Source organism: Echiichthys vipera (assembly GCF_963691815.1).
Source record: "Echiichthys vipera genome assembly, chromosome: 3".
Classification (NCBI taxonomy): Eukaryota; Metazoa; Chordata; class Actinopteri; order Perciformes; family Trachinidae; genus Echiichthys; species Echiichthys vipera.
The window spans coordinates 6580797-6607175 of record NC_139828.1 but is presented as its reverse complement, the minus strand read 5'-3'; the positions used below and the strand labels follow the sequence as shown (position 1 = coordinate 6607175).

The 26379-nt window shown below is 42.0% G+C and overlaps 1 protein-coding gene across 2 annotated transcripts in view; it reads right to left on the bottom strand.

The window, feature by feature from the left end:
* Positions 1 to 874: 874 nt before the first annotated feature.
* Positions 875 to 26379, bottom strand: part of atp11b (ATPase phospholipid transporting 11B) — a 57003-nt gene continuing 31498 nt past the window's right edge. The window contains exons 26-30 of one of the 2 annotated variants that reach the window (XM_083911248.1): positions 24773 to 24838; positions 23882 to 23985; positions 22166 to 22331; positions 11733 to 11896; positions 875 to 6339 (exon numbers count right to left, since the gene is read on the bottom strand). In XM_083911248.1, coding sequence (XP_083767374.1) covers positions 6258 to 6339; positions 11733 to 11896; positions 22166 to 22331; positions 23882 to 23985; positions 24773 to 24838 — 582 coding nt within the window. In that variant the 3' untranslated portion in view covers positions 875 to 6257. Of the gene's footprint in view, positions 6340 to 11378; positions 11897 to 22165; positions 22332 to 23881; positions 23986 to 24772; positions 24839 to 26379 lie in introns of those variants that run through there. The other variant, XM_083911247.1, reaches the window with a different exon arrangement.

Sequence of the window (26379 nt, the reverse complement as noted above, 5' to 3'; positions counted from 1 at the left end):
ACTTTTTTTGGACCTTTTTGAAACTTTTCTGACTTTTTGCCCAATTTTTTGGACACATTTTCCTGATTTTTAACAATAAATTACACCATAACTGCTTTAGAAACGCTATCCTACGACTGATTTCAGCATTTTTGAGACATAATTTGACCTTTTTGGACGTTTTCAAACTTTTTTTTTTCAAGACTTTTTTTTTTTTTTGGACGCATTTTTCCAGATTTTTTTCCAATAAATTTTCCCGTGACTGCTTTAGAAACTAAAAATATTTTGACCTTTTTTGGACCTTTTTGAAACTTTTCTGACCTTTTGCCTAATTTTTTGGACACATTTTTCTGACTTTTCCTGATTTTTACCAATAAATTTTGCTGTGACTGCTTTAGAAACGCTATCCTACGACTGATTTAAGCATTTTTGAGACATAATTTGACCTTTTTGGACGTTTTCAACAAATTACACTGACTTTTTTTTTTCTTGGACGCATTTTTACTAATAAATTTTGCCGTGACTGCTTTAGAAACACTATCCTGTCACTGATTCAAGCAAATTTTGGACACATTAGATTTTGACTTTTTTCCACTGTGACGTTTGTTTTGGACTCACTAAACTATGACTGACTTTTTTCAAAAAACAAAAAAGTCATAGTATAATTATAATATATGTTATGTCATCACAAATATAACAAGTCAAACATGATGTTTTTATACCTCGAATCACATGCTATACTATAACTTATGACATTTTTGATGACATGTAAAGTATACAAAGACTTTTTCATGACATTTTTACAACTTACTTTGATATTTTCAATGACAAATTATACTTTGAGAACTCAAATGAACCCAGTTTCGCTCCACAGGTGTTTCTTAAAAATGTCTTTATTTCGTAAATAGAACGGCATCTTCATAAACATCAGCTATAAGACAGATTTACAGACGGGAGGAGGAGGAGGGAGGACAGACAGCCACATACATCAGTCAACAGAAGAGTGATGGTGCAGCGATATTCACTAAAGAGCAGAGAATAAAAATGATTTCAACAATCCGCCCAACATCCGGGATCGCACCCGCTGATGCTGAGTCAGGGGATATTCTGCAGCGGGAAAGTGACTGGTTGATGTTTTAATTTAGATTCCCTCTTTTTTAAGCTGATTTAAAGAAACCTTAATTTGATTCAAGGCTGCAAACTGAGTTTTCCAAAACCATCTCTGCACCGACGGCATTTCTGTGTTTTTCTGTGCAAAACGTTGAGGATTTAGTTGATTTAGTTTGATCCCTGGTGAGATTTCAGGAAACAATGAGCATGAATCTGTCAAGTGACGAGTTCAGGATCTGCTCTCTGGATGAGGATGTTACTCAGGTGTATAAAAATTTAAAAAAAGTAACAGATTGACGTTTTCCTTTGGTCTTTACACATATTGAATATATAGATAATATTTCCAGAAGCAGGAAAAACCACATCTTTAGACACAATTTAACTTCTTAATAGGTTATCCAATTAAACTTGGAGGGTGTTTTCTGATGGATGACGTGATCATCTGTTAGTTTGGGCTGAATAAAATATTAATTTTTAATCATGTGGCTGAGTAATAATCTCCTGCTCCTAAAAATACCCGAGGCCTCGTATCCGAACCCTGCCGCTCTCCTGTGACGACGCTTAGACGACGTCAGTGCTGGGATGGTTTTGGAGAATCACGTCTTAGTTGTGACTAAGTCAAAAACACAACACGTTATCTTCACAACCCACAGAAGATAAGATATCGCTCTGGTGCCACCCTGGGCTCCGATTACATTTGATATGTGAAAAGAAGAAGAAGAAATCTCTACCTGGATACACAGTCTGGATACAAGTGCCGTTACATAAGAAAGGTAAATACAGAGACACAAAGGGTTCTAAAGTTATAAATATAAAACTAGGAAATCAGGAAACAGTTCTACAGGTTTTCAAAACTCAGCTTGTTTTTATTAAATGGTGCTATATTCAGTTTATTATACTAATAACTGTCGTATTGCAGATCATTTTACTGCATTTGTGTTGCTTATTACTCACTTGTTACTGTATTGTACTGTAGTGTGTGTGTGTACTGTTTATATTTGAATTACAGTTGCCTTTTTGTCATGTGACTGCTCCTGGCCGTATATTTGTATATTGTTGTACAGTAAATAGGACACGCCTAAATGTTATATATTCAGTTGTGACCATTTCTCTCAGGATATCTTATCTTTTTAATTTTGAACTCTCTGTAGATGAGCACAAGGGGGCATCAGGACTGCACTCACTCTGCAGGTGTTTCTGGATCTGGAGATTATTGCTGATACCAAAGAGGTGGTCAGCTCACACGCACAAGGACACACACACGCAAGCACGCACGCGCACGCACGCAGGCTCTTGCTTTTTTCTCCCTGGGTTACACTTTCTCATTGTCTGACTCTAACACATCACACCTTTAGGGCTGAGTGAGGATTCAATATTGTCACTGACCTTCAGTGGAATCACCATGTGAAAACAGTCGCACATCTGCCGGCGAGGCTCTGGAGGAGCTTTGCGGAGTTTGAAAAAAAATAACACTGACGTCAGCAGAGTTATCTTCGCCGAGGCTCGAGACTTTGAAGACAAACACCAGCGAGGAGGGCCTCACAAAAGCCGCAAGATCCCCCGTTTAAGCCGGGATATCTACACCTCTGCTGCATCAAGTTTGGCCTTTTTTTTACAGAAGGTATTTAAGGATTACTCCTGGATTTAGTTTTGTACTTTGATACAAAAATAATGGTCAAAATGAACGCAGCAGAAGCCGAGACATCCACAGTTTAAGTCCCTAGTACGAGTCTCCAAGAATACTGGATATTTACGGCATCTTAGCAGCTGCTCCTGCCTTCATCTTTCATACTCCACGCCCCCGTCTCAAGACCTCCTTTGTCTGATTTGTCAGACTTCGGAAAGCTCCACGTGAGCCACGAGACGACATCACGCAACTATTTTCACAGGCTGAATAGTGCTCTGTTATCTGGCCTTTGTGTGTAAAAGAGGTGAAGTGCCTCTTTGAAACAGCATTAAGATTGACTTTCTAATCCAGGAACAGATCACAGGTATCATGGGTGTATCCAGGCAGACACTTCAGTAACAGATATGAACTCAAATGACATAAATAAAGAAGAAGCCACGTGTAAATCTGTTCGGATGTAAGGTGGAGTAATCTATGTGGAAGTTTCCTTTTTCTTCCAGGTCAAACAACAACAACAGATGAGTTCATGCTCCTGATTACAAATCTGAGATCAAGTAAAACATCTTGGGGGGGAGTTGCCGCACGTACAGGACACACATTTTATATTGACTCGCGAGAAAAGTTCAAAACACAAACACAGAAAAAAAAAAAGTACCGCAATAATAAATAGACACTTTGAATGTCAGTTGCACCTGCATGAACAGGAAGGGTAGAACAGGCCCACGTATGCGTCAAACAGCACGTCCCTCGTAGAAAACAAACATCGAGAATATTCAATGAAGCGACAAAAACATTACTGACTCTCTGATTTCTTTAAACAGTAACCATGGCAACGGAAACGTCCTATGACTCTGTATGTCCTCGGGGTGTCAAGGTTCTCCAAATCCACGATTCAATTTGGCTTTTGTCGATTTAGACAATAACGTTTTAGGATTTTTTTTCAACACTGGGTGGGAAACATCACTTTTTTTTTTTAACCTGCAACACAGACTCCATTGGTGGCGTGTGGCTGCAGCCGCCTTCGCTGTGTGCCAGAGTTTTAATGCAGTTGCTTCTGCAGGTTTGGGAGCTTTGTTCGCTGCCTTAGGTGTTTATCTTTACACACTTTTACACACTCTGTAGTTGCGTAGCTGTGCACAGAGAAAAGAAAATAGACGAGCCGTGTAAAAAAAGAGCTGAGTAGAATGAGGCAGCTTCATTTGGATAAATTGGACTCTGTGTCACAACCGCATATACAGCCCATGTATTTCTGCTGTAAGAGCAACTAGATGGAAGACGTTTACTCTACAACCGCTTTAGTTCCTCAGTGTGTACCTGAATGCACCATAAGTTTCCCATGGCCACGGCGTCTTGAAAAGTGCAGCTGTACGCTACTGGTAAGCTAACGGTCCAACAGTGGTGTGGGTTGAGTGGAGAATCGTCGATGCCACTTTTCATTTTGAGCGTTGAAATCGAAAGCTCATATCTGACGGTTTTCTATTTCAAATGGAGAGCGTGACACCCCGACATACGTCCCCTGCGTGAGCGGAGGCGTTTACCAGCGGTTGTTGATGTCAAGTTTAAAACGGTTGTCTTGAAACGTTTCTAGGATACACTTCTAGAGTCAACGGAGTTCTCCTACGAATAAGAACCGTCACAAATGTTCCTCATTTCTCCTTTTTTTAAAGAAAAGGTTCAAACCAAGCATCAAAGAGACACATTTGACCTGCGGCAGCGTGTGGCCACTGAGATGGTTCACAGAGATTGAGACACGGCTGCGCACTTCCTTCAACCAACATGGCTGCCGCACAAGAAACACACTATTTACACACACGCGCACACACACGCACACACACGATAGAGCAACATAACAGCAAAAACACAATGCAGATGATTTCAATGGTGACAGACGAGCAATGTCTTGAGATATGAAAAATGTGATTTTGATATGTGACTTGTGCAAACGCTCTGCTTTCCTTTCCATCTCTGAAAAAGCGGAATTACATTTATATATAACTATCCCCCTTAAGATAAACATTCTGCTGTCTGGGTCGACGTTCATCAGCCGCGATTTGGAAAAGCATCTCGCCATTAAAGTCATTTTTGTCTCACCCACATAAAAGCGGTGCCATTATCTCGTCGGATACTCGGGTAATATTTTTAAGCGACTGAAAGGGATTCTGACTATAAGCTACCTCAACATACTCCCCGAGCATCATGGTCTTTATTGCCGAGATGCTTTTGCCAACCAGGGCTGAGTGAGAAAAAGGCATTCAAGGGAAACAAGTTTCCAAACACAAAGCAACAACAACAACAACAACAACAACAACAGGCTCAAACAGCTTCTACATCTGCAGTACCTTCAATAATCTATCAATGATATCACCTCTTGGAAATGTATGGCTTTTTAAACAGACCCCATCCGGCCTCCTTCAGAGCGACGCGCCGGGGCGACACAGGTCTGAACGAGTCCAACGAGAAAGCAGCACGAACAACAATAATAGTCTTCTCAACAACGATAGAAGCTTCTGTACAAATCAGGCACAAAAATAAACACTCTCTCTTCTAAACTCCAGTCTGAGTCCTTTGGTCTTTGGTTCCATGGTAGAGAAGCGCCTTCCTATTGAGGAGGTACTGTGGGTGCAAAGGACACACGTCTAGAAGTTAACAGAACTACAGGACTAGGTAGGCTAGTCCAGCTTTATCCCTTTCCACCTGAATGAGAAAAGAAGGTGCAGCGGAGCACACAGCTCAAAGAGGAAGCTTATGAAATATGATGAAGTAGGGCTTTAGCTGCTGGGGACACCTCTGAGATGTTCTTTAAGTGCGGAGCTCCCGTCCTGGTGCTACATGGTCGATCCTGGTGTGCGGAAGCTACCTCGGTCCTGTGTTGAGGCTCATCAGCATGACCAAACCAAATTGGTTACAGTACTCATGCGGCATGCGATGCTTCAAGCAGCTGCTGCCTGACATTAATCAGCAAAAAGTCCAGATTGTCTGTGAGGAATCTTCATTCCGTGCCAACAAATATGTAAGTTAATATAAGACTTACAAGGTCATTTTAATGCCAGTTGCAAGTTTGGTAACTGTGCTGCTGAGTTCATGTACCTGGGCTGATCTCAGAGAGCTGACACGTCTTCTTTGACTTTAAAAGCAAACTAAATAGGTGATTTCAGACTCTGTAAGCAGCAGGAATCTGATAATTGCTGCTGCTGCTGCTCAGATGCTGACTGGATCTTCCTCCAAACAGATGTCTGCTTCATGCCATGCTGAATCGCTCCACACTTCAAGTTTTATTTCCTTCCATGTTGCCGCTCCCATCTGAAGTGCTTCTGAAGGTTTCCACTGAGAATCCATTCACTCTGGAGGAGAAAGCAGCCTGCTACACCGAGCCGAGTCCTTTGGTTTCACATGATGCGTCCGCGTTGCATCCAGCTGAGTATGCATCGAGCTTAGACAGAAGGAGGTTCATGAAATGGTGGCGGGGGGTGGGGTCGGGGTTGTGATTATGCTCTCGTAGCGGAGTAGAAGCTCTGCGCGTTACAGTCGGCGGCCCTGGGAGTCAGCAGTGGGTGGCCTCGATGGGCGACAGCGTCAGGATGCTGCGATCGTTGGAGTAGAAATTCTCTGTGTCGCTCCAAGACCTGAAAACAGGCAGCAGTGACTAAGGGTTAGGAGACTGACGGAGTGTGTGTGTGTGTGTCTGTGTGTGTGTGTGTGTGTGGGAGCTAAAACACTGTTGTCCAGAGGTTTGGGTCTACCTTCTACACACCCAGCATGGAAGAAGCAGAGAAGAGTGAGGGATGGAAGAGTGAAGAGTTAGTAATGGATGTGATGGTGTTAGTGATGAGTTTCTAAAGTCTCGCCTCATTAACTCACACTGATCCAGGTCGGTCAGGCCAGCTTCAGAGAAACTAATTAAAAGAGAGTGTTTCTTTTAATCAGTGGTGGGGCCCTACAAGAACACAGTATTAGTTTTCCAAAGTTAGAACAGTTTTGATTGTTTAACATGAAAGATCTCTGCACTGCCCTGCTCTACTTCCTGGTTTGAGGAGGACAGGACACTAAAAAAGAAAAGGGAAATAAGTCTTGAGGAGCATTTAAGTCCATCTGTGTTTAGTAAAGCAGGCACAATGACTACAGTGCACGATACAGCCAATTTAAAGATGAAAATAAGGTTTTTAACTTTGCAACTTTAGGGCCTGCTGAGACCCTGATCTGGATCAAATAGAAGACACGATGGAAATTAAATATTAGTACATCTGCTTAATCTCCAATTTGCTCGAAAACCATCTGCAGTGCGGAGTCATTGTAGATCCGTGTCCTTGCTGAGCTTTTAAATGCAAATGATGCAAAGGTCTGGGGCTGATGCGGCCTCAGGGTTTAGATTTGATAAAGCTGTTCAGAGACAGCTCATTGGCCCCGAGATACGGTACGTCTCCGACCTCACGCTTCAAAAGTGATGATAAAGGTTCTTTGCTGCAAATGCTCGGTGCTTCATACACAGATGAAATGTCTTTAATACGAATTCTTTCCCAAACTGTCTCTGGTTTGCTTTCAGGACAAAGGAGTGAGGAGGTGAGACTTGAGCTACTCAACTCATGGATAAAAATCACCACAATCGTCATAAAGAGAAATAAATCATGATAAACACGCATCAACCACATTCTTGCCTCATTTATCCACTCAAGATAACCAGGACTTTGAATTTCTGCAGTGAAACACAACCCTAAGTGTAGTCTTGTTTATATATATCTTCACTGTTTAACTAGAAAAATAGGCATCATCTATCTTTAGCAATATTAAACATATATGCATATAGTATAAAATCTATGAGATACTTTTATTTAGAGACGTGACACAGTCCCTCTGTATTATTAGCTTAGCAAACTGGATCTACTTTGGAATTGTATAACAAATGTCTTCACGTTTCTCGACCAATCAAAACACGTTCCAACCAAACGGCCACGATGAAAACACGAATACACGATGAAAGTCACAGCTCGTCACCGTTTGAATCTAAAGGTCACAACAAACCGATGCCACCAGCATGCTGACTCACATCAAAGAAGAACCGGGGTCAAGGATCAGAGCGTCTACCTTACAGCACCAGCAGGGAGGAGCAGAGAGACCCAACAGACACCTGAACCTCACGTGAGCGCACAAGAACAGCCTGAATAATTCTGCAGCTGAAGGTTTCAGGACGAGAGGGAGACCGCACCTGTCCGTCCACATCGTCAGATACGTTTTGATTTCTAAATGTGGGCTGCTCGACTCTGAATGATTCTCGTGACCTTTGATTTAACGCCGACCTCTGAGATGAAGACAACCGTTTTAAGACCTGGTAAACAGGGAAACAGGGAAACAGGGCCACCCAGGGACTTTAAATAGGCTGATGACTCAAATGGTGGTTTGACTGGAGGCACCCCCACGTGCTTACATCACCAGCTCGTCTGTCTTCCAGGGCTGGGGTCGAAACAGAAAAAATAATAATAATCGCAGCGCTAAAACCATCTTTACTCGCCGGGTCACGGCAGAACAAAGAGGATGTTAACACTTTTGGGAGAAGCCGGTGGGAACATGAACCCAAGAAAAGAACAGAACAGGCAGATTCCTGACAAGACGAAGCTTGTGGGGGGGCGTTAGCAGCACATGAATAATTAATGTCTACAGGCTGAACAACATTATGCAGATTTCAGACACAGAAGGACAAGGACACAGGCAGACAAGAGAGGGCAGAAACAAAAAAGACAGGGGGAGGAGTGTGTGAGGGGGCACAAATACATACAGGTTTACATTGTATACAAAGTACCAAAGGCAACAGCAGCCCCCATGCAACAAGACAGTCTGGGCATTCTGGTTTTGTAGCCCGTGGTGGACAAGACAGGTGGAGGCATGACTTATTCAAAACAGTGGCGCAGGTAAACTCCACCCATCTGGAACACCCCCGGTTATAAAACGAGCACGCCCCCAAAGTTGGCCTCTTCTCAGAAGCACATATAAGGCTTCAGGATCCAGTAGAAAACGTCTTATAGATACAGAGAGTAGTGGCAAAAAAAACTACATTTCCCAGCAGCCTCTCTGGTTTAGGGTCCCCTTGTTGTAGGAGAAGGAGGATGATGAGGAGTGAGGGATGTCAGACAGCAGCTGAGTTTCCATCCAAGGAGTTTATTTTTTCATATTATGATTAAGATGTTTTCAAGGTTCAACGGACAGGAAGTTATCATTTAACATGGTTCAGCAGCTCTCAAGTGGTTTTTACGTACAGGTATGTGCCTGCTACTGTAATTGTATTCAAACACAACCAAGTGCATTTCTGTACGTCCAACTACCTGGATGTTTTGTCTTTGTTATCTGGACTTTCTGTTGTCACATTTATTTCCCCTGCGTTCAATTCGTTTGACATTTGGATGGAGACGCAGCTGCTGGGATTTGACAGCTTCACACGGGCATGTATCTCCTTTATTATGGAAAAAAAAACAACATTTCTGACACCTGACATTTGCCATGATTCAGCAGTGGCCAGCATTCAACACTGCAACAACAGGCCAAGTCAAGCAGCAAGCTACAGTTGGGCTTTTCAATATAATATAATATAACAGATAAATACTTCATGTGTTATATACGTTTGTAAATATGCTTACTATAGGACTCTTCCAGTCATTAAGTATGTTATATAGGACTGGGTGGATATACATTATGGCAGTATCCTAGCTTTAAGGCCAAATGTGGGCTGGGTCTCACTAGTCTTTCATTCATTCTTTATGGTTTTATGCTTCGTTTCCTCAAAGACAGAAGGTAAAGAAGAGCGAGGGGAGGACCAGAGAGGAGGTGGGGAGGGGCGTGAAGGAATAAGAAAGGAGAGTTGATAGCGAGGGAAGGAGACGAGGTATAAAAACCTTCATATTCAGCCCCGATTCTATCCGTCGATTGTGTCACTTTCTGAACTTAACAGCGTGAAGCACACCTAAGCAGAGCGTGTTAGCTGTGTCCATTGTTTATATTTATCTGTGAGTACAAATTGGCGGCTGCTGCTCCTCAGTTGGAAGAATTCAATAGGTTGCTTCATGCCAAGGTCAGAAAACAAATCAATCGTTCCCACAGGAAGGAATTCATCTAAATTGAATCACGCATTTAGTGGCAATTTAAACCACGGAGTGATGGGAATGCTCTCCTTTCTTTCACTGAAGTGACCCTGACAACAATGGAAATAGATTATTTCACGGAGCATACCCCACCCGCCTCTATCTGAGGGATAATGAAGGGCATGAATATTAAAATTTAGGACCCCTGTTGTGTTTCTGACTGGCTGAATCAAGTTAGAAATCCTTAGATGATCCCAAAGATCATATTTGCACCGAGGCCTGGTTTAAAATATAATACGTTACACAGAGATGTTGCTAAAGCCGGTCACAAATTTACATCTCAACTATGACTTTGCTTATACGCCTGCTGTATCTCCCAGGCCTGACTGGCTGGGATGACACAGTCCCCTACTCGAGCACAGAGGATGTGCAGGTTGCTGTCCGGATGGGCTGCAGGGAGGAGCAGTGCATCCCTTTGTTTGACCTGCAAGCTGTCATTACCTTCACACACACACACACACACACACACACACATACACACACACACACACAAACAAACATGCCTCTGTGCAAGTTCCGCTGCAAAAGCCTTACACACAGAGAACAAGAATGCTACATCTTCATTACTGATGGAATCAATACTGAGAGTCCCAAGCTGTTTTTGGGGATTATTGATTGCTCAGCAGAAAAGGGCCGATCGGGTCAATTAATCAATGACCTCACTGTGTCACTGGGATTCAGGCAGGAAGACACAATACCACTGAAGCTGCAGCCCAGCAAACTGTGAACTCAGCTTACTCATCTTTAAAGCTGGCACAAGGCAAAAACAGTTTATGAACATAAATAAATAAATAAATAAAGTTTTGGATGTTCTATCACAAAGTGGTGCTGCAGCAGAGAATAACATCTTTATCTGCACTTACTGAGAGCTCACTTTGTGCACTAAACTGACATCATGTTTCATTAATTTTACCCTTCTTTGCCATTTAGGGCCAACAAAATGCTAAATTGCTAAATGCATCTTGAAAGCTAAGTCACCACGATCCGTGATCTGATCGAACACCGTTCACCCAGCTAGCTATTATCTGGCCTCATCTCAACTACATATACGAGTCAATCTAAAGCTAACAAGTCAACTTAATATCTGACATATAGACGTTAGTGTCATCTGTTAAAGTGCGTTACAGATTTAGGCAGTTCTCCTTGAAAACCTTTGATTTAGAGGGAGTATTGAAAAAGAACAGAGGAAGCAGACGGGACAGACACAACAACAGATCATAGCATACATAGATGATTAGCACGTAGACACATGGGCTAAGAGACAGACCCGCCCTAATGTAGAGGCTACACAGACAACAGAGGTTACATAGTGTAATATTGAGACCTGTTGGATGCCTGTATGTCACAGCAGGTCTTCACTGTTAGGGGGCTTAACAAAAATACAAGAATCCAAATTCTCCCTGACTAGACTGCCAAACATCCATCGCAGTACATGCTATGTGGAAGGAGGCATGGCCAACACGAGCTATCCATGTCTCTATGATTTTGGTTACACGGTGTACTGACATATTTAGTTAGATAGTAAACCGCTGTGGGGGATTAGATCAAACTGTCCAGACTCCTCATATGGACTTTGATGTAAATAAGAAACTCATAATAATGCAGTCCATGATGATCCACACATATTCAGCCTCTAACTCCTCGTTCGGTTGCCGTCCACAAACTATGCTAATCTGCACCCCTAAACCAGTCTCTTTGACCGCCTCAAACCCTGCTCCCCCACCGCTGTGTGCTCGACCTGCAAAGGATGTGAACGAGAAAGACTTACAGTAGAGTCGCAGCCACATTATGGGCTAAAACAGTCAGAACTGCAGGCCAAATTTTTCACACCAAGAGGTGGTGCGAGTTCATCGGGATTCATTATGATTGTTTCTGGTCTTCGTCCTCCCCACCTGTTGCTGCGACTGGATGTCTGGCAATGGTTGGTGCTGGCCTGGCACTGCCCGGTCATTTGCTCCAGGAGGCGGGCCAGGCGGGTACAGCCGCTCTGCCCATGTTGGTAGCAGCACAGGGACTCCACACAGCTGAGGGCCTGCGCCTGGGGGGTTGATAGAGACTGGAGGGAGGAGAAAGAGGGTGTGAGGGGTGAGGAGAAAGAGCAGGACAGGGTGATGTAAAGTGGCATAGAGAGTAAGATCAATGACAGAAAAGTAAAGAGGACAGAAAGGAAAAAAAGGCAAAAGAAGGAGAAGTGAGTGGAGAAAGAAGAAAAAAGAGAAGAAATTAATACCAACACTACAAAGGTTCACTGTGACACTTCTGACAGAATGATGGAGGACATACTGCGTGCTGTCACAGGGTGAATGATGTACGGGGAAAACACTTGAAACATGCAACACAAGGGGCTGAAATGTTGCACGTTAATCCATAAATCATAAAACTCGTAAACAAGGAAATATTTGAGAAAACAGAAAAAAAAAGCTCAAAATCTTAGATCAAAATGATTCGCAGTATATTTTTAGGTGGTGGTGAAGCTGATTAGGTCACACCAGACGGACTATTAAGACTGAACATTTCCAACGTAGTTAAACTTGAGGTCAGGATCGTTTCTTTTTCCATGGCAGAGGTTTCCTTCAGCGGCTTCAATCCAGGTTTCTAGGGATTATCACATCATATGAATGTGAATCTATCCCAACTTTTTCTCACTGTCTCACTGACTAAAAATATATTTTACTTTTCAATGAGCCACAGAAGCATTCGTAGACAAAGCTGAATGAAGTTGCTGGCTAGAAACTTGCAGGGTCAGGTGGCTCTATTAAACTGAGTCAGCACCCGAGAGAGAGAGAAAGAGAGAGAAGGAGAGACAGAGAGAGACAGGGAGAGAGAGAGAGAGAGAGAGAGAGAGAGAGAGAGAGAGAGAGAGAGAGAGAAGGAGAGACAGAGAGAGACAGGGAGAGAGAGAGAGAGAGAGAGAGAGAGAGACAGGGAGAGAGAGAGAGAGAGAGAGAGAGAGAGAGAGAGAGAGAGAGAGAGAGAGAGACAGAGAGAGAGAGACAGAGAGAGACAGAGAGACAGAGAGCAAGAGCGAGCGAGCGAGAGAGAGAGAGAGAGAGAGAGAGAGAGCGAGAGAGAGAGAGTCACAGAGCGAGAGAGCGAGGGAGAAAGTGCAGAGAGACAAAGGGGAAACGAAGACAAGAGTGTGAGGTTACACTCATGTAGTCTGCTTCCTGTACTTTCCTTTTCTAACAGCATAACAGGAAAACATAATTACAGATTAAGTCCTTAAATCAGATTCAATTTGTACTTTTTGAGGAGACGTTTCTAAAGATTAAAACCTTAACTCTGGGGAACAGCAACCTCTCGACTTAAGTTTTAAAACCACCAGTTTCTTTAAGCATACGGGGAACTACTGTAAGTAAACACTAAGATGGTTGTGATGCTCTACAATCAGCAAGTCAAGGTATTTTACTAGGCCCAAACGTGGCCTATTGTGTAGCTGAATGTGTGTCCACTGTATTCCACAGTGCTTTGTATTTGTTGCATCTCTCTGCAGCAGAAATCGGAGACACTGTTGGCATGAAACCAAACCTCTGCTTCTTAGCTGGCAACAGCGAAACACACAGACGGAACAATGTGATTTTTTTCTGGCAATGTCAGATGCCCCCTGGATAATAAATGCCGGGGTTTTGCTCATCCTCGTTTGGAAAAAGTCAAACCGATTTGTTCTTGTAAGTTAACAAGACGGTCACCGCTGAAGCAAAGAGAAAAGCTGTGGTATCTGATGATTCCCAACACACAGACAGTCCAAACCACAGTGAAGTCAGCGGCAGGAGCCAAGTCCCAGCTGCAGCCGAGGATGGAAATGTAACCTAGGACAGTGTTTATCTCTCAGTGTTGTGTCCTTGGTGTTAGACCAAATGGGTGATAAGTACTGTCAGTTTTTCCATTAACTCTACGGTGACTGATTAAGCTTGCATTAATCTACCAATTGAATCGATCTGTGAGGTGGCATCAGTCATCACAGAGCTGACACTGTAAATCAGAAGCAGTGGCAGGCGGAGTTGAGATACTGCCGTCTTCAGTGGCAGTCATGTTGCAATAAAACTTGTTCTTCAATGCTGTTTACGAGAGAGATGAACAAGAAGTACGTCTATTTCTGAGGAGCTGTTTGGTCATTTTTTTTTTTTAGGTCTGGAGAAGCAGCAGCAGCAGTTATATGATGCCTTGAGTAAAACCAGACCGAACCTTATGATTAATAGTTCTCTTGTAAACTGAGGTTTTCCAAGAAAACCGTTCCTGAATTGAAGGTTTTGTCGTAAAATGGCCAAGGCCTCAGTGGCAGCTATAAGGGTGACATCACCCCCTGGCTGATTTACTATATTAGCTGCAGAGTTCAGCCTAAGTTCATGTTTGCTGTCCTTTGATTTAGCACAACATAATGTTGCTGTACACAACTACTAAAAGAGAGCAGCTTCTCTTTGGAAAGATCTGTGTTTTCTGCATGAGAAATTGTAATTTTCTTGGGTGCTTACAAAGCAAACTGTCCATAAAGGAAACAAAACACTGAAAGTCTTAAATTATAGAACAAAAGAGAAAAGAACTGGAAACTTGTACTTAAAAATCACACTTGAAACGGAAAAGGGGTCGTGTGGGATATCAAAATACTTACAAGCAGACAATGATAATCACTCGGGCTTCAATATGGAGTATTATTATGATGGATTAAATGGTTGGACAAATACACAGCAAAGACAAAGTAACCATGCCAACAGCATTCTCTCTCTCTAAACTCTGATCCCAGATCTGATCAACAACAGGGAGGGCTGATTTGAGACCGTAGTAGAAAAGGATGGGGGACAATCATGGTTGGGTGAGGGAGGACGGGGTTAGTCATATCTGCGAAGGGAAGGGTGAGGTTACTCATGGAAGGGGTGTGTGGGAGAGGATGGGGGCCATTCACACAGCAGGTGAGACCGACAGAGACATACAGGAATAGTCATTCCACATATGGAATAATAGCAGGAGGAGGAGCTGTGTCATACAGCCACAGGTGAATGAGTGAAGGTGCAGGATGTACATTTAAAATATAAGGACACATGTGGGTGACTGCAGCTATTAGGGAGGGTGCAGAGGGTCGGTTGGTCGGTTCCTCAGGCGAAACCACAATGCTGGGGCAGTGACAGTACGAGGGGGGACAATGGGAGAGAAGTATGGTACTACCTAGGGGAGCAGGGGTCTGGGCCGGGGGCAGCAGGGGGAGGATAAGCAGCTAGCAGGTGCCAATTGTCCTCCCCTGGGCTCCGCTGGGCTTTAACAGGGTCATATTCTGAGCCGACTGAACCCTCACCCTCTTCCATCTGAAGGACACAAGATGCCGACAGTGAGCCCCACCAGCTAGACAAACAGCTCATCAGTCAGTCAGGTAGACTGTTGGTAGGTCAGACATTGACACAGCAACATAACCAGTAAAGCAAGCCTCTTATCTAACACATCACACTGCAAAAAATATCCACTGGACTCATTCTGGCTTGTATTTGACCAATTCAGGGCATTTCTGAAAACAAGAACACGCTTTGAAAAGGCACTAGTATCTCAAAATAAATGTGATTGAATGTATTACGATGTTATTTATTTTTTCGGGGGGGGGGGGCGCAACACTTTCTATGTAGACCACATCTATGGTGTGTAATGGTGACATTCATAGTGAATTATAATGCTTTATGACTAAACTCATTAACCCACAATGAATTCTAATGCACTATATTAACAGTCATGAAACATTATAGATGTAACTTATAATAATTATAATAATTTCAGTGTCTTTTTCCTGCTCTTGTTGAGTTGGGTTAGGATGACTGACGGGGCTTATAACATATTATAAGCCCCGGGAGCGACTGTGGCTCAGTTGGTAGAGCGAGTCGGCCAATGTCCGAAGGGTCAGCGATTCGATCCCCGCCCTGCCCTACTTGTGTCATGGACGTTGTGTCCTTGGGCAGGACACTTCACCCACCTTGCCTCGTGTGAATGTGTATGACTGTCGTATGGTTGTGGAGGTGGTCGGAGGGGCTGTAGGCACTGATTGGCTGCCAACCTTCTGTCAGTCTGCCCCAGGGCAGTTGTGACTACTACGTAGTTTACCACCACCATGTATGTCTGTGTGAATGAATGGAACCTGGACTCTGTAAAGCGCCTTGTGCACTGAGAAAGACGCTACATAAATCTAAGCCATAAAAATAATAATAATAATAATTATGAACACCCATAAAGACCTCAACAATCAGCTGTAGTAAGAACTCCGTCTGCTGTAATGATGAACTTGTGATTCTCATATTAATCACTAAAGATGCAGCACAGATTCTTTTTTAATGCATCAATATTTCCTTCTATTTATTTAACACGTGCAATGATAACTTATGATACTGCTTGACCTATTACAGCACACTATGAGTCCTTCCTGCAGCTGATAAACACTAACTTACTTTTTATATTTATTATAAGCCTCATCAGTTTATATCAAGTTAAAAGCATCTATAAGACACTTGAGTTATGAATCATAAGTCACATCAATAACGTTTTAAGACTGCTGATATGTTGCATCACAAGACATTATGTGTGTTCACCAGTGTAGTCATGATATAATGCCATAAGCGCGCTCATAATGCACTACAGATGTGGTCTTCACAGAAAAGTATTAGCATGGTCTTCATTTGGGTAAGATTTTAAAATTATTTCTCATACCTTTGGCATTTATTTTTACATTTTATTTTTCATTTCTAAGACTGCAGATACAGTGGATATGTGTTCCAGTGCTGCTTATTTACCAACCAGCAGTTTATTTAGTCAGTTAGTAAGAAAGCAGTCAGTCAGTAAGGGATTCAGTCCAGGCTGCACTGTAGAGGGGGCCGTTCATTAAAATCTCCAACCCTCACTCTACAATGCACTTCAATACACGTATACCTGTACATACAGCATATAAAGTCCCCCCTTTTAAAGCCCTGCACCAGTGACAAGAATACTCAACATAGAAACAGAGTTGAGAGTAAATTTCTGGCTTCAAATGTAAATAAGAACTGCCGCCTCCTCGCTGTTAGAAACAAGACACCGATGTGCATCCCGGCTCTTATTCCCCGGCTACAGATGTGGGACTTCATTTTAGTTGGCGCCGTGAGATAATCATAAATCACAGCTCGAGAGGAGGGCTCTCAGAAAATTTGAGTGGGGGTGATGAGGTCACTGGAGGAGGGCTTTAATTTCTCACAAACGCGGAGACAAGGGAACACAGAAAGAAGCCGCAGGCATAAGAAAGATGTCTACAGGGAAACGACTCCTTCTAGTGCAGATAGCAGCAAATCTATTAGTATCCAACCCAATTAACCTGCTGCTGAAGCTATCAGAGCTACAGAGGAGGGAAAACAACAGAAACCCAGGAGAGTCCTCTGGGCTCTCTTTGCCATTACCTCCCTCTGATCGAATTAAGGAAAAGAAAAGACTGATAGAAACTGGAATTCTTTCAAGCAGAACATAAATATGAATACACGCTTTGGTTTTGAATCCAGTAAGAGCATCTTGTTTGTGTTCAGCCAATTCAACAAACAATTTACTCAAACTGAGGAAATGGGATCTCTTTTGCATAATGTGCTCAGTGCGCTCCCTCGCCATAATGCATGCAACACTTATGATCAGTCAGTCTGAGCTGCTCATTGAGTTTGTGGGATGGGACCTGCGTTACCTATATTGTTAGTGACGTGGAGTTTACACTCAGTTGCCAGTTGTTTTTTTTAGACACATCTCACTTAAACTTCTGCAAGTAACTCTACCTTTATGAAGTCAACAAATGCAGGGTTCCCACTCTTTATAGGAAATCATTTCCCAGGACATTAACAGGAGTCTTTCTTGAAAATGAAGGAGAGCACTTGCTCACAAACAGTCATATAATTTACCGGTAGACCTATATATATGTATATATATATTTTATTATAATCGGTCAAGACAGAACTGTCCAAGATCAATAACTGTTTTGGGCTTTTCCCGTCACTGAAGACAGCTCACACTATAGTTAGCATTTCCCTAGCAGGCGGTTTCAAGTGACATCTGCCAGCACAATATCTTTAAGTCATGGAGTGATAATAACACAGCAGTCTGTCATGCTTCAGGACAGCATCATGCTGCTGTACAAGGCAGGCCAGATCAGTTCAAGAGTCTGTCATGCAGCTGCATAGGGCCATCGGTCCTGTGGTGTGGGTCTGCAGAAACCATGCAGGAGGAACGAATTCTGAGGTGAGTAGGGCGAATCCAGTTTGAGGGTGTTTGGCCGGGCATATGTCAAGAGGACGTATCATGCTATAGATAAAAGGGGTGGTTTGATGGGCTGCACCATGCTACTGTATGATGTGTCACTTTAACATGGGTTTGGCATGCCAGACTGTGGTTGAATGACAGCACCACAAGCTGAGGGTCAGGAGGCGAGTCTGACCCGTTGCTCTGATTTGGGACTAACGCAGACGCAGGACGTCACATAATCCGTCAGGACCCCAGATAATCCTCGTAACATTGATTTCACACTTTAATGAGTGCTGATGGGAGAGTGAAAACGGAGGCAATTAAGTCATTCATTCCCTCACTCATTCATCTGTGTGGTCATGCATCGGGGGGAGTAATGACATGCTGGAGCAGGCAGGAGTGATGGACGTCTCAAAGCACAATATATGTCAGCCTCTCACTTCAATGCAACACATGCAGCAGCTGAAATGCTTGATGTCACATTCTTTTGCATTATCTTCCACCCCACAAAGCCCCAAAATATGTTTACCCCCCTCCCCCCTCCTCCCCATCCCAATCACGGAGAATGCTGATTGGCTTGTCAGGGGCATGCAGTCACAGACAACTGTCCCAACATTAACAGCACACGTCTCTGTGGTCAGTGCACTGCCAGTGTTGGGAACAGGCCTCAGTGGGACTAAACAAAGTCCAGACCTGAGAGATAAAAAACATTTCAATATCGCCTCAATCAGGAGCGCTTGTTTCGTAGAGCAATGTTTCTACTTTTTAGAGATTATCCATGTTATGCTGCACATTTGATTTTAACACCTGATTTTGTTAAGCATCTTAACTTCTGCATCAATAACCTACAAGTAAATGTTTCGAAACATTTAAGAACTTTAATTAATACTATTGGACATAAGTATTTTTTTGACCACAATGGTGAATTAGATTTGCATAATAAGTATATGAAAAAGAACACCACTTAACTGTGATGTGGAGTTTAGTTTAGTGGAGGTGATGAAGAAAAGTAATGTGAACACGTAATGTAAAGAAGCATAAACATCTAATACCTTCATTAAGTCACAGACTGTATACATTTGAACATCTTAGATACATGGCACAACACGTCTGCTGCAGCTCGCCCACAGCAGAGTGCATCCATCATATCCAAGTGAAGCTGCTACACGGACCACTGAAGCCGTGTGCATGTCTAACGGCTCAACTCTATTTTAACGAGGTTGGTTTATTCTTTTTTTTTTTATTACTGTACAATAGGAAACGTGCAGCAGCAGAGCGACCTTGTGGGTGTTTAGATTTCACGTATAAAAACAAACAAACGATCAAATCAATGTGCATCTGTGATCCTGTAGTTTAAACAATCCAGTTAATGAATTAATTCAGAACCAGTTCATACAGCCTACACCAAATCCTGCAAAACCAACAGCATTATCACTTGGCAACAACCAATATGTACACAGTGAAGCTGGCAGTCACCACGCGCTACAAAGACAGAGTCTGCCCCGCCTACGTGACACAGCAAGTGCCTGCCCTGATATATTTTGGCTGTTGAAAAGGAAAATTTAAGAATTTAATTAAATGTTGCAAAAAAAATCCCTGTGGTTGTCTCCAAAAGTGCTACAATATTTGAAATACATATGAAATACGCGTCATTATTATCATTAAAGATTTTTAGCTGTAAGCGGACACTTTCCTCCAAAAAACCTCATTCAGATGTGAAGAGAGGTGCTTAAATAAACTAATAAAAGTGAAATTAAATTCAGAAGGAGCAGCATCTCAGCAGGGAAAGTGAGGGAGCAAGGAGTCTATTCACAAACACACAGATGCATCCCAAAAAAACTACTAATATAGAAATATTGCTCTTGAACAAAGCGCTCCTGGGATACTTTGAATTGATGTTTAGATGCATTTTTATCCCAGGTCTGACTCAGTCTCATTTCCTCTACCTAATTTTGCCCAGCTGGCTCTTGGCTCTGGACAGAGGCTGCAGAGCGATGAAGTCATCACCTATCGCCACGCGGTTGGAATACATCTACACCGGGAGAACACACACAGAGGACAGGAGGAGGAACACACGGAGAGGTTAGAGATCAAGAGCACATACACACATTTAAAACACACAATTGATACTGTACCCCTTTCAGAATCGCACACACACACACGCAAAGACAAAAGGGGACAAATGTTAGAGCAGAGACAACAAACACCACAGAGGATTGGAAAAGGCAGTTCAGAGAAAGGAGGAAAGGATAAACTAAAAGATACACAGTCTCCAGCTGGACGTATCAATACAATAACAGCGTGGGTCTGCTGAGAGGTGACCATGCGTGCTGTGTGTTTGTTTACGTGTGTGGTTTGGGTCAAAAAAGGGTCATGCTGTGTTTCTGTGTGCAACCCAACACCATGCTGTTCCCGTAACAGAAGAGGGTAACTTGGAACCACAGAGGCTGGGGAAATAATGAACTGCTTAAACAATGTGACGCAGAGAACATTTCCTCTCCGCGTTAGCTTGACATTTTACTTGATTTTCTCCCCAGAGGCTCTTGTCACATTACAGGAAATATCGTTTTTCCTTTCTGTACTACAAGTAGGAATATGTATTAATTCTAACACCACACACAGAAGCGTCTGGAACGTGTCTGACCTTATCTGTGCCACTTCATTATTTATAAAAAGGTTATTCTTTTGATCTTTAGCACGGGCTGCGCAGAGTCATTTGTATGATTATCTTATAACTGTGGTAACAATTGGTCCCATTGAAAATTCCACTGCCTCATAGTAGATTTCTTTATGAATATTTGTAGAAAGTTCATTGTCCACATTGGATCGTATACTCTCTTTCTCTAATTGTGATTTGAAAACACTGAAAAGCTCAGTCTTTTAAAATCAGGACAAAAAAGAAGGTAATCTTGTCTTCGGTCACTAAACTTTTGATTTTTAGCACGGGCTGCGTCAAGTCATTCGTAAGATTATCTTATAACTGAGGTAACAATTGGTCCCATTGATTTAGTTTAATACTTTTTTAAATTCCACTGCCTCATAATAGATTTATTTATGAATATTTGTAGAAAGTTCATCGTCCACACTTGATCTTATAGTCTCTCTCTGACTTCTTTCTTTGCTTCGGTCACTAAACCACAGCAAAGCGTCCGTGTAGAAATGTGCAGGCTCTTAAAAACAAATTACAGACTGAACAAAATAAGCCGATAAAAGTTGCTGTAAAGTTTTCCCCCTGCACACACCTTGATGCAAATCATTTAAAGAACATAAGCCTTCTCCCTTCTTGGGGAAAAAAAGGTGATGCAAATTAAGATGGTACATCCCAAACATCTGCACCTCCCTGCGTATCTGAATATTTTAATCAAGTGAAAAACAGCCACTCCCACGACAACACTACAACCAACTTTATTCCAATAAGACTGAAAACAAGTTGAGGAAAAATACTTACTTACAATGGAACAAAGCTGCCTTACATGAACCAAGCTGAAAAGAGCTTTAAATCTGATTTCAAGAGATAGTTCTTATATAATTTGTAGGTAAATAAATGCCTGATGTTTTATGGTCTGTGTTCTTGAAGTTTAATGTCATTCTTGCTTTGACACTTCCTTATTCAATCTGCCACCATGTACTGCAGAAGAGGACCACAATGGAAAAAGCCCCAGGGCTCCATCTCTCCATCTCTCTTTCTATCTGCACGTTACAGTCTGTAAATAGATGCTCCTCATACATCAAAGACTACTGAACTAAACTACTATTGAGTGCAGAGATAATCAAAGACATTCCCAGAGTAGCTACATCAGAGTGGACGACCAGGAGAAATGAAAGTTTCACTAAAAAATGGAAAAGTTGAGAACTGCTGTGACCAAGAGAGGCTACACTGCACCTCAGGACTCAGACCAATGAAATAAAAGGAAACCTGTGGGAAATAAAAAAGATAAAATGCTCGATGAGCTTCATTAAATCCCGGCTGATTCGAAATAGAACCTGCATTTTGTACCAAGTATAATCCACTTTAGAGGAACGCCTGGACTTCTTTACAAAACTTCCCATAAAACAACCTGTACAAGTCTCCTCCTCTACTCTCTGACCCTCCGCCCCGTGTTACCTGACTCTTCTGTGTGCTGGTGGGCTGCAGATGTCGATAGAAGACCTTCTTCACCACATCGGGAAAGAGGCAAGTTATGATGATGATGATGATGGCGAACCAGGCTGAGCCGCTGGACAGCAGCTGTACGAATACAAAGTACATGTCCTGGGTGTGGAGGAACGGCCTGCAGGGAGTGGAAGGGACACAATGGTTATGTACGACAGAGGAGGAAGAGCAGAAAAATAACCAGTTCTTTATGCTTCTCATCAGTGGTGGAAAGCATCAACAAGCAGCCTGGCTCGTCTCACTTTGCGCTGTTCAATATAAATTTCCCTGGCTGTCAGAGTCCTCTAAAAAATTATTTAATTATTCCCCACAGGATTATTTAATTATTCCCCACTGAACTGAATTTAACGACCTGTACAGATTGCACACATCAATTACAGCCCAATATTATCAGGATGGCTCCGGCCAGCCGATGAGTTTAGAGGTTAAGACTGATCTGATCAATTAAACACACCCACAGATGATCACATCTGATTCTGACAAAACCTCAGTGATTATCTGCCAAGAGACGAGCTCAGTGAATCTGGTGTGGACCAGCCTGTTCAATCCAGACATGACCATAAATGAACACTACCATAACTTAAAATGTATTTAATTCTGAACCACAAAACTTTCTTTTGAGAAACTGTCAAACTTAAGCAATTTATCAAAGCCAGAAACTGTAAAAACAGACATCATTGTCAGGTTTTTTGCCTTCCGACGCCCCTTTGCATCATCCATCATGTGTGAGGAATGCTTCCGTGAAAAGTAACCCATAAAATCATTGTATTCTACATGTCTGTTTGTCTAAATGTCTCTAAAATATCAGCAAAAAATAAGCCATTGGGACTAACTTCTCCTATGAAGACACCTCAGCGCAACTGGGAAGCCATGATTAACTGGTCTGAGACAGTCATGTGACAAAATTCAGTGAAACTTTGACATAATTGCAGGCTGTTTACACAGAGCAGAGAAAAGATGTCAAGAGATGTTGTAAAAATATAAATAGTTCAATATATATTGTATGTATATACATTTTTGAATTGATTGAATTGCCCATAGATTCAATTTCAATCCAATTCGAAGATAAAATATCAAATATATTCAACTTGCATTTTGTCTTATTATTGTGATTTATGTCATTATGATTGGGTTATACTGCACAAAAGAATGTTTGAGGTATCCCTACGTCTAGCCACGGATGTGCCGTTTCCATAGAGGTGCATGACTTAATATTGCTGTTAAAAATGAGCCATAGTGAGTAAACCTGCCACAGCTATCACAGTCTGCTGTAAAGAGCTTTCAGAGTATAATATAAAGAATATTCTTATTTGTTTATCTTTAAATATGGTAAATATTTGTATATTAACTTCTCCGTCCAATGACTTTAAGTCATATGGAACTCATTTCCATCATTAACTATCAAAGTAGTAAAGTATTATTAACATGAAAGGATGAGGAAAAATGTCAATGTGAGGATTTAACACTTTAAGTTTTAATTTTTTTAATTTAACTTTTGGAAAACATACAAAGTGTTCAGCCGCTGCAATTTATTCTGCGGTATGTATTTCCCAATAATGGGATTATTTAAGAGGTGTTATGATAGGTTTACATGGTAGATTGAGTTTAAAAGCAGCTTCTTGTACGAAAACAAGGTTCAACACGAACTTCCTAAGAACCTGTTCTTACCAGATGATGCCTCCATAGAAGAGAGAGAAGATGAAGTAGAAGGCGATTGAACCCCACGTCACAAAATGGTTCATCCACGTCCAGAAATGAGTCTCTAAAGCAAGCTGTTGTTACACACACACACACACACACAACACACGTACACATGTAATAGGAGGGGATGGAAAAGAAATCTTGGTGTAAAACACTGAAACAGGGCCAGGTCGGGCATCAATAAACCACAGCAATCTGCCTCTGTGCTGTGAAAAAGACCTTGACCCTGGGACAAATCATTTCCTGGTAATGGCCACTGACATCACCTTCATACTCCACAACATGCAGTAATACAAGTGTGTCCCTGTGGACCCAAACACGCCACACGGCTCTCAGCGAATGCACACAGTTACCTTCATCTGAAAGCTGCATTCAGACATTTGTGACCATGGAAAACATGTTTGCAAACAAGCCCAACATTAAATAACCTTTTACATTTGGGGGACTTAATGCAGAGTATAATATGGGAGTCTGTACCTTGCTACGTGCTTGACATTTTTTCACCAGCCATTCAATTTCCTTTGGCTGATTTGGATAATGTGCTATTTTGTGCTGAGCAGGTAACTAACATTCAGTTTCCTGAAAAAGCTACTATACGAAACCAAACACTCTCTACGCTACGACATTACATGGTCATTACATAGGAAAAATCATGTACGTATTTACAGCAGAATATAACAAAAAGCATGTTACTATAGTAAAAAAAAAAAGATATGAAAGAAATCAAAGTTTTACGTTAAAAGTCATGAAAAATACAGTAAAAGGTTTGTGGGATAAAACGTTAATGTGAAATCTTAAAATACTGGCTAATACAACACTGACAGATGCTGTGAGAGCACAAGATTGGGTGTAATTTACCTTTAATGTGACTGTGATGACCATGACAGTAAAGACCAGCGTTCCAAATGTCCAGTTCCCAAACATCTACAACACAGACACAAAACTGTCAACAGCTCTACACTATGATGATAATAAAACAGAGAAAAACTGACTTTTTTCACATGCACAGACCCAGTTTCAAACAATATAACACTGCGTTAAGATCTATAGGTTGTGCTTCAGCCCGGAGAGAAAATGTCTGCAAGGCATCGACCTCAGGTAACAAGTTAAGTGATATTGCGATGCCTTTGATGATACCTTGCCCTCTGACTGTGTGTGTAGCTCCACCGCTTGATAAGAGAAGCACTTTACTTGCGGGCTGAGATCTGTGGGGGGCATTGTTTTGTCGCCAGCCAATTCACGGCCCTGCTGGAGTCTGAACACTCAGAAAACTAATAGTGAGAGGACTGAGATGTATAAATGGAAACACTCTGGGGAGTCGACAATAAGTCCAGGCCCCTTACAGGAATATTCAGGTTCTAGTTTATTTATATCGATTTGGTGTCAAAAAATAAATAAACATTATTTGTTTTTGCCAAAGGAGAAAATCTGCTCTGTTGGACCCACACGTTGGTAAGACGGCGTGTCCTTTTTATGATGTATCCTCTGGTGACGGCACTGGAAACACTTTTGATTAACTTGCACCTTGTCCAGATTTGTCACAATCAAAGGATGAGTAGGTGGATGCAGCAGGAAGAGAAATGAATTCTCTCTGCATCTGTTGGCCTACGAGACCAACCTACTGTATGTAACTGCACGAGATGAGCATACGTTTGAGACTACAGTGCTATATGTTCACGGGTGATGATAAAAGTACAGTATGTGTGGATTTACATTTTCTGTGGCCTTTTAAAGTGTGTAAATGTGTTTTGAAAAATAAAAAGCGAGTGTTACGATACTGTATTTGAGCAAGAGACACGACAAAAGAGTGGAATTGACAACTGAACCCACTATAAACGAATTTACCGGCATCCGAGTTCAATGAGCATGTTTTATATCTGCTCATTTCAATGTTCAAAACTAAATCTGTCAACATGTACTGTTTACTACACTGTGGAGCATATGTGTTAAAATTCATCTATTTCTTCATCATCATTAGCAAGACAAAAACACGTTAAGGAATCATCCAGATCATCAACTCCCCGAGCACACATGCATTCAACTGTAGAGCAGACTCTTACCAGCTGCCTGTTAGCTCGCAAGATCTGAAGACATGCACAGCGTGAAGGCAGAAGGGAAAAAAGAGAAATCAACAAAAGATACAAGAGAAGGACAAGCGAGAGAAAGAGCAAGAGGAGTGAGCGCCTTTTCTATAATACCAGACTACAAACGCGAGAGACAAAGATAAAAAGAAACTGTAAGAACCAGAGACACAGAAAATGTGATTAAAAGAAAAGGTAGAATCGCTAAAAACTTACTCATCAACACACATGCTAGCTCAGTAACGGAGACAAAACGACAGTGTGTTAAGACCGTCAAACAAAAAGACAGAATGAGGATGAGACAGTTGATATAAAGGGAAGGAGTGAATGAAGACAGACCAGCAGGCAGTCAGCCCCATCAATAACAATAACTCATCATAACAT